Here is a 7,876-nt window from a genome sequence, read left to right as displayed (position 1 = left end):
TATTTCTTAATGCATGAATCATAATGGAATTTGATGAAGGAACAACTTTATTCCTCCACTTAATTTTAGAGATAATGTGACAGTGGTAATGGGATGGTGCACTCACTCTACAAAATGGGAAACAGCTGCTTGCAATGATCCCTCCCCACTTCTATCTTGACTTAAATTTACAGTAACAGCCATTCTTTATTAAAGTTATTTCATCACTAACAGCATTTGTGTCCTTTAACAAAGATTCTCCATTTATTATCTTGGCCTGTGCTACTGTTTGATGGCTATCTTTTCTCTAAGTCAATTATAATACAACAACAACAGCATCGGGCCTTTATCCCACTACGTGGGGTCTGCTACATGAATCTTTTTTCTCCATTGTGTCCTATTAAAGGTCAAAATCTCGTTTAAATCTAATAAAGAAAGATCATTCCTAATATTTTCTAATCAAGTCTTTTTAGGTTTGCCTCTACCTTTCTTAACATAAGTCAAATCTAATACCTCTACTCTCCTAACTGGGTCATTGGAAGACCGCCGTTTTATGTGACCAAACCATCTAAGTCAATTATAATAATTAGAAAAAAAAATCAAAATTATTTTTGGATTATTTATATGTGATTACTTTATTTTTTTATTATAAATGTATTCAATTTAATGTTTAAATTATTTTAGGTCAGATTTGAAAAACTAAATATTATTTTGGATTGGATTTTAATGATAGGGGATTGAATTGGATATTTTGAGTCAAATCTCTCTGAATTTCTAATTAAAGCTTAAATATTTATTTCATTGCTTTATTTTATAGATCATTATCATAATTTTCTTTTATTAATTTTTTTTAATTATTTTATAAAAATTTCCATCATTAGACCCACAATAAGAAGTGCGATAAAAAGTTATTGCCTACAATTTTTAAATAAAAAAAACCCATAATACCCGGTCATTTTCTTAAAGAAAAAATTATGGACTATTAGTATATATATATATACAAATCAAGCTCCTCATTATTTTTGAGCTCTGCAACAAAGAGTAGATCTTTCACCTCCACATAAATTCATAATAATCAATCTTATATTCATCCCAGTTAGCAAACCAGAAATGATTTGTGATTGGTACATCACAGCTCTGTTTCTTCTAATTCTTCAGGCAATTTCTTGGAGCAATGGCTTGTCCATGGATTACTATGCTTTCAGCTGTCCTTCTGCTGAATCCATGGTTATGAACACAGTCTTTCAAGCTCTAAATAAGGATCCAACCTTAGCTGCTGGTCTTCTAAGAATGCATTTTCATGATTGTTTCATTCAGGTCTGTAATTTCCATTTCTCTTCTACTTCTGATATAAAATTTTATGAGAATCAGCTAAATTTTCTTCTTTTTTTGGTGAAGGGTTGTGATGGATCAGTTCTGATTGATTCCACAAAGGATAATACTGCTGAGAAGGATTCTCCAGCCAATTTGAGCTTGAGAGGCTTCGAGATCATCGACGATGCGAAGAATTTGCTTGAAGATTGGTGCCCAGGAATGGTCTCTTGTGCAGATATACTTGCCATGGCAGCAAGAGATTCAGTCTTTTTTGTATGATGAATTTTGATTATAAATTATCATCAAATGATTATCTTAATTTTTACAGTTTTTTTGTTTTTGTTTTTGTATAAGGCTGGAGGACCTGCATATGATATACCAACCGGAAGGAAGGATGGAAGAAGGTCCAGAATTGAAGATACCATAAACTTGCCTCAGCCAAGCTTTAATGCTTCATCTCTTATTAGAATATTTGGCCAACATGGGTTCAGTGCACAGGAGATGGTGGTTCTATCTGGCAAGCTTTAATGTTCTTAATTTCTTTGAAATTTCTTTTAATCTGCTTCTCAATAAGCTTCTCAATAAGCTCTAGTTTAGTAGTGGAATGAGAGAGAGGTTGAAGGAGACACAAGTTTCACCCTTTCAATTTATGCTAACTTTTCGCGCCTTCTCTCATTTGAAATTATGGTTCTGCCACTCCTTGAGTTATTGTCCTCTCTTTTAACCGACTTCTATATCCGGCTCTCCATCCGATTGTCGCCGTTTTCATTTGAAACACATTGCAAGGGTGTTGTGATTTTTTTCTTTGATCCATCATGGCGACCTCCTCCTCTCCTTCGTTGTCAATGCCATCGCCCGCCATTGTATCGCCTTTGATTTAGGGTTTACGGTGTTAATCGGAGCAAACATTTGAGTAACCGGATTTTTTACAATTTCAGTAACTTGATTCATACAAGTAACTATATTATTATATTTCTGATAACCATATTTCTTTGAAAGTAATCGGTTCCATAAAGATGAAATTTATGCTTGAATTGGAGTGAGGATACAGGTCAGAGATTTAGGTTTCGTTTGGGACAATTTTATGCCGTTATTTTTTCTTTGATTTTAGAGATTTTTGTTACTAAAAAAGTAATTTTATTAAAGCATTAAAAAAGCCATCCCAAACGAACTTTAAATATTTTTGTAATCACTTTTCATTAATTATAATAATTTGTTTATGTTTGAAACGTATCACACTATATATAGCAACCACTTTTTTTTTTTTTAAGACATTCATTTCGGCTATATAGCAACCCACATTTCTATTATGTTTTTTTTTTTTTTAATTGTTTAGTATTTAGGTTGCATTCATCATCTTAAGAACATATGATAATTACAATAACCAGACATTCCGCAATGGTATTCTTATTTTTCATAATTAGATTCACACGACCATTAGATAATAAGCAATATATTCAATTTTATAGAAAATATATTATGGAATTCATTCATTAGATTTTCTAAATCAATCATTTGTAGTTGTTCGACGGCACCGGGAGGATTGTAGCAAAATGGTGATGGTTGGAGGGTTATAGTGGGGTAATGGTGGTCCGAAGATCGTAGTTAGTTTATGGTGCTCAGAGAATTTTAGTCAGGTAAAGGTGGTTGGAGAAGAGTAGTTAGATGATGGTGGTCAAGGAGCTATAGTTAAGTGGTGGTAGTTAGATGATTGTAATTGGATGATGGTGATCGTAAAACTATAGTTGAATGACGATTTTTCGAGGATCGTAATTAGATGACATCGGTGGAGCAATGATGGTTAGAGAACCATAGTAATACAATGATGACTGAGAAAGTGCATTCAATTGATTGTGGTTGGAAGGTCATTATCGGACGACGGTTGTCTAGAAATTATAATTGAACGATGGTGGTTTGAGGATTATAGTTAGCACATGGTGATTGAGATAACATAATTTAGGCAAAGGTATTCAAAAGACCATAGTTAAGTGATGATGATCAAAAGATCATAGTGAAGTGATGGTAGTCAGAGGACCATAATTGAACGATGAGGTCGAAGATCGTAGTTGTGTGATGGTGGTCAGAGGGTCATAATTAGTTGTTGTTAAAGAGTGAAGGTCCAAAGGCGGTAGTCCAATAGCTAAGGTTTACTAGTTGTGGTTAGTCGCACTTATCGATTGTGGTGGTCAACCTACAATGATTCGATGGTAAAGGTTCAATGGAAGTGGTCCAATGGCCGTGGTCCATTTGTGATGGTTTATCACTAGTAGTTTGATAGTTGTGGTTTGATGTGGAGCTCTTAAGCAAATGTCCACTATCAAGCTTCCTCTCAAGTCCTCCCCCCTCATGCAAAAGAAGAGTGATGATCTATTTATTGTGTTTTAGAGTGATGGTTATAAATAAAGCTAAAATTTGAATACTTTATCGGACGGTTCATATTAATCCCCTTGATTGCATATTATTTTTTAGCATTTGAGCACCTTAATGATGTCGAAATTATAACTCTGCAGCTTTATGGGAGTCGTGTTTTGTCACTGTGCAGGTGGTCACACTCTTGGAGTAGCAAGGTGCTCATCTTTCAAGAACCGCCTCAGCCAATTCGACCCCACCCACCAACAGGACCCGAGTTTGGACCCCAGCTTCGCCAAATTCCTCTCACAGAAATGCCTGGCGGGTGACAATACGGCGGTGGCCTTTGATGCCTCTCCCAACATTTTCGACAATAATTACTTCAACACCATTCAAAGAGGAGCTGGGCTTCTGTTCTCCGACCAGGCCCTCTTTAACAGCCCAATGATCCGAGGCCTGGTCAATCTGTACAGCATGGACCGGGCCTTATTTTCATTTGATTTCCAACAAGCTCTTGTCAAGATGGGCTTGCTTGATGTCAAAGAGGATGATGAGGGAGAGATTAGGCTGAACTGCCATAGGATTAATTAACTAATTCGGTTGCTTAATCTAGTTGTTAAGCTTTGTTAGATGAAGGAAAAAAAATCATAAACCAAATTTTTAGTTTGAATAAATTTAAAGCTCTCGAATATATCTTTATTTCATTTCAAAATAAAATTAAAATTATAGATTCATTTAAATTAATTTATATCTTGAATATATCTTTATCTTGACATTATTTACATAATAATCAAATTTCAATTCAAATCTATAAATGAGTCATAACTTAATTTTTTACACTAAGATTAAATCTCATAAATTTTCAATTATTAAAAAATAAAAGTAAAAAAGATTGAATTGGTCTCCTTAACTTTTTTTTTTAATGATAAAAATAATATCTAACTATCTAAAAGAATTAATTTGATGACAAAATTAGTCATTTATTTTCTATTTAAAAATTAAAAGATTAAAATGAGACTTTTAAAAATTAGAAATGATTTTAATCTTTAGTAAAGTGTTGTAAAAGGTATTGACCAGTAGCCAGCTCATAAGGACAAAAGCTCATATGGAATGATTCCTTGCAGAGCATGGCAAAAGTAGAAATTTACAAAAGGTTCCAAAGAAATAATCCGCATGCTTTTACTTAAATACCCTTCACTTAATTTTAAATTGTTTAATAAATTTTTTTATATTTTAAATTATAAATAAAATAAAAATTAGCAGATTTATATACAGCAAACACATCACATCAATAAATTTCAAAAATAATAAATCTTCACCAACCGAATAAAAAATGAACAACATGAATTAATTAAATAATATTTCTTTAATACAAATTGATATAAAAATTCTAATAAATTTATAATGCTTCGAAAAATTCTAAATTACACTATAAAAAAATAAGAAAAGACGAAAAAATACAACCCAATGAGCTGTACAAAGCAAGAAAGTCCACTTTAGCATAAATGCAAGAAATTATTTAATCAAAATTTGAGGAAAAACAAATTCTTTTTTAGAATAAATAAAAAATTTACGTTTTAATGATAACATAAAATTTAAGCTTTTTCTCCCTTCTCCATATAACTCATTAGACTATTTTTTAAGAAAAATTAATTGAGTTAAGATGAATTTAATAATTTTAGTATTAGTTCTGAGATGAATAAAATAAAAAATAATATATTAAAATTTATTTATTATTCATCTCTAAATTATTAAATTAATCCTAACTAAATTTTTGCCATTATTTTTTATTTGGCTCAAATATTTGCTACCCATTTCTTTTAAAATTTTAAAAGAAAATATAGAAAAGGCCGGCAATGGTGACACGTGGACGATAACGATAAGCTCGGGAAGGACGCAGGGGGCGAGAGAGAGAGAGAGAAGGGTTGGGAGGAAGGAAAGGTAATGGAGGGATATCGGATCACCTGCTACGATTCTTCTTCCGCAGAACAAGCTCCGTGTCAAGGCCGAAGCCATCGACCTTCCTTACACGAACGAGATCGGAATCTTTAAACAGAGAGGTGACGCCCTCAATACCGTAGAGATCGTTGGCGGAGTACCGATCGCCTCGGCGGGCAACGGCGACGTGGAGGACGCAGACGCCGCCGGGGCGGAGAGTCCGTTCAATCTCTCTGGAAAATCGTTCTGGGTAAAGCGCGTGGTCGAAGACGTTGGAAAACTCGAAGTCGAAGGAAGAATTGGCGAATGGCTGGGAATGGAAATCTCCTTGTACAACCAGTGGCGGCGATGGTACCAGATCCATTCCGATCGAGTCGGCGACACCCACTGATTTTAGCGCCGCAACTTCCTGGCCCATCCGAGCTCCAACGCAGAGCGCGCGCGAGGTGTCCGATAGAAAGCCTGATTGACGAAGCTCGGCGAAGAAGCGAGAGAAGACGGAGATCTTACGGTTCCAGTCGCGGGTAGCCCAGACGCGGCGGAGGCGAGGGTTGAGAGTTTTGTTTAGCTGTAGTTTGAGGTAGTCGTCGTAGGACCGGAAGCCAGGGCGGATCTTGAGGAGGGAGGAAGATGAAGAAGATAGAAGGACTTGGCGGGTGAGGTTTGGGTTTAGGGGTGAGCGGGAAAGGAGGAGCGAAAGGAGGAAGAGGAGGGAGAGACAGAGGAGGAAGAGGAAGGGTTTGACTAGGGGCTTCGTCGTGGGCATTGCGTAGACTGGATTAAGGAGAGAGTGGGAGGGGAGAGGATATTTGAAGAAGAAGAAGAAGAAGAAAGATAGGATGGGAAATGAAGCGGAAATATTGGCACAATGGGACGTGAAGGTATGCAGTTTATGAGGAAACAAAATAATCAATTGCTTCGCGTTTAAGACATTTACAATTTATTTTAAATAATAATAATAATACTGTTTTTAATATTTGGTTGAAAATAATCTTTAAGATTGTTGTTTTAAGTAAAAATTAAATATTTATCAATTGAATATTTTTTTTTGTTATTTATACTTTGTCCAGGGAGGTTGGAGGACCGTTGTTTAGGCAATAATAGTCTTTAGTAGGTAAGAGAATCAGTGTTAGTTGACAAAGAACGAAAGACCGTAGTCAAGTTATGGTGATTAGAAGATCATTATTGGATGATGGCAGTCAAATGATTAGTCGGACGATAGCGATCAAAGAACCATTGGAGGAAGATGATGGTTAGATGATTGTAATTATGTGATGGTGGCTATAGGATCATAGTTAGGTGATAGAGGTCAAACAATTATTGTTTAGTTCTGTGATAGATGGATTGCAACATGACGATGGTGGTTGGAGGGCAGTAGGAGGGTGATTATAGTTCTAAGATCGTATTCGTGTGATGATGGTCAGAAGATAGCAATCGAGCGACAGTTTTTACATGACCGTAATTGGACAATGGTGGTCAGGAGATCATATTGAGCTATAATGGTTGGAGGATAGTTGTGTAACGATGGTCAGAAGATTGCAATCGGCGACATTTTCTAGAGAATCGTAGTTGGACAATGGTGGTCAAGAGATCATATTGGGCTACGTTGATTGGAGGATAGTTGTGGAGCGATGAAGGTTGCATGATTTTAGTTTGGTAAGAGTGTTTAGAAGTTGATGGTGGAAGTCGAGTTGTGGTTCGACGGCGGCAATCGGGTTGTTGTATGATGGAGGCGATGGGTGGAGATCCGACAACGACAGTCAAGTGATAGTCAGTTAGCGGTGCTCGAGTGGAGCTTTAACATTCTTCAAGCCTTTGAGCTCTCTTGAATTTGAAGTCAAGTGCCTCAACCCCAAAGCCCCTTTTTCATGTAGAGAGTGGGAAACATATATACATTTTCTTATGAGTGACATGCTTCACAAATATAACAAAATTCATAACATTTCATTGGATGACTCATATTGATTCCTTCTATCATAGATCATTCCATTACCATTTAAGTATTTTAATGCTATCACACTTAAACAATCTTTAGCTCGTTGGATTCATATCATCGAGGCACTCGATTTGACCATAAGGATATGAGATTTGAATATCATTTAGTCATTCAATTAAGATATCAAAATTTCTAATTGCTCTTCAAATGCTTGATTTGATAGTACATTCAAACTCCTATTGAATCACTTTTAATGTTCTTTAGTACGTCTCTTAAATACGTTCAGTTTGGTTTTAAGTTTACTAAAATTAAAATTTGAATGGTTCTAAATTTAATTCGGAAAAATTTTTAATTCAAATA

General features: G+C 35.3%; 2 protein-coding genes across 3 annotated transcripts; one reads left to right on the top strand and one right to left on the bottom strand.

Moving 5' to 3' along the window:
- Nucleotides 1-989: 989 nt before the first annotated feature.
- LOC110113195 (peroxidase 47) lies at nucleotides 990-4,333 on the top strand. 2 transcript variants are annotated; one of them, XM_028692201.1, is made up of 4 exons: nucleotides 990-1,296; nucleotides 1,378-1,515; nucleotides 1,648-1,810; nucleotides 3,836-4,333. In XM_028692201.1, exons 1-4 carry the CDS (start codon nucleotides 1,090-1,092, stop codon nucleotides 4,231-4,233), a joined length of 906 nt encoding a protein of 301 aa, XP_028548034.1. In that variant the 5' UTR covers nucleotides 990-1,089; the 3' UTR covers nucleotides 4,234-4,333. The 2 variants fall into 2 exon arrangements, with proteins under 2 accessions (XP_028548034.1, XP_020701319.1); XM_020845660.2 differs by having other exon boundaries at nucleotides 1,378-1,566.
- An 893-nt stretch (nucleotides 4,334-5,226) lies between these two features.
- On the bottom strand, nucleotides 5,227-6,484 carry LOC110113235. The gene has a single exon (XM_020845712.2). It carries the CDS (start codon nucleotides 6,344-6,346, stop codon nucleotides 5,603-5,605), a length of 744 nt encoding a protein of 247 aa, XP_020701371.1. The 5' UTR covers nucleotides 6,347-6,484; the 3' UTR covers nucleotides 5,227-5,602.
- Nucleotides 6,485-7,876: the final 1,392 nt, after the last annotated feature.

This window comes from Dendrobium catenatum, unplaced genomic scaffold, assembly GCF_001605985.2.
Source record: "Dendrobium catenatum unplaced genomic scaffold, ASM160598v2 original_scaffold_144855, whole genome shotgun sequence".
Classification (NCBI taxonomy): Eukaryota; Viridiplantae; Streptophyta; class Magnoliopsida; order Asparagales; family Orchidaceae; genus Dendrobium; species Dendrobium catenatum.
This window is presented reverse-complemented; position numbering and strand designations above follow the sequence as displayed.

Bases quoted from the DNA above. Each gene is read 5' to 3' on its own strand.
- LOC110113195 (XM_020845660.2), top strand. From the start codon at position 1,090: ATGATTTGTGATTGGTACATCACAGCTCTGTTTCTTCTAATTCTTCAG. The intron at 1,567-1,647 runs GTATGATGAATT...TTTTTGTATAAG, and splicing joins CAAGAGATTCAGTCTTTTTT to GCTGGAGGACCTGCATATGA. The intron at 1,811-3,835 runs GCAAGCTTTAAT...GTCACTGTGCAG, and splicing joins GGAGATGGTGGTTCTATCTG to GTGGTCACACTCTTGGAGTA.
- LOC110113235 (XM_020845712.2), bottom strand. From the start codon at position 6,346: ATGCCCACGACGAAGCCCCTAGTCAAACCCTTCCTCTTCCTCCTCTGT.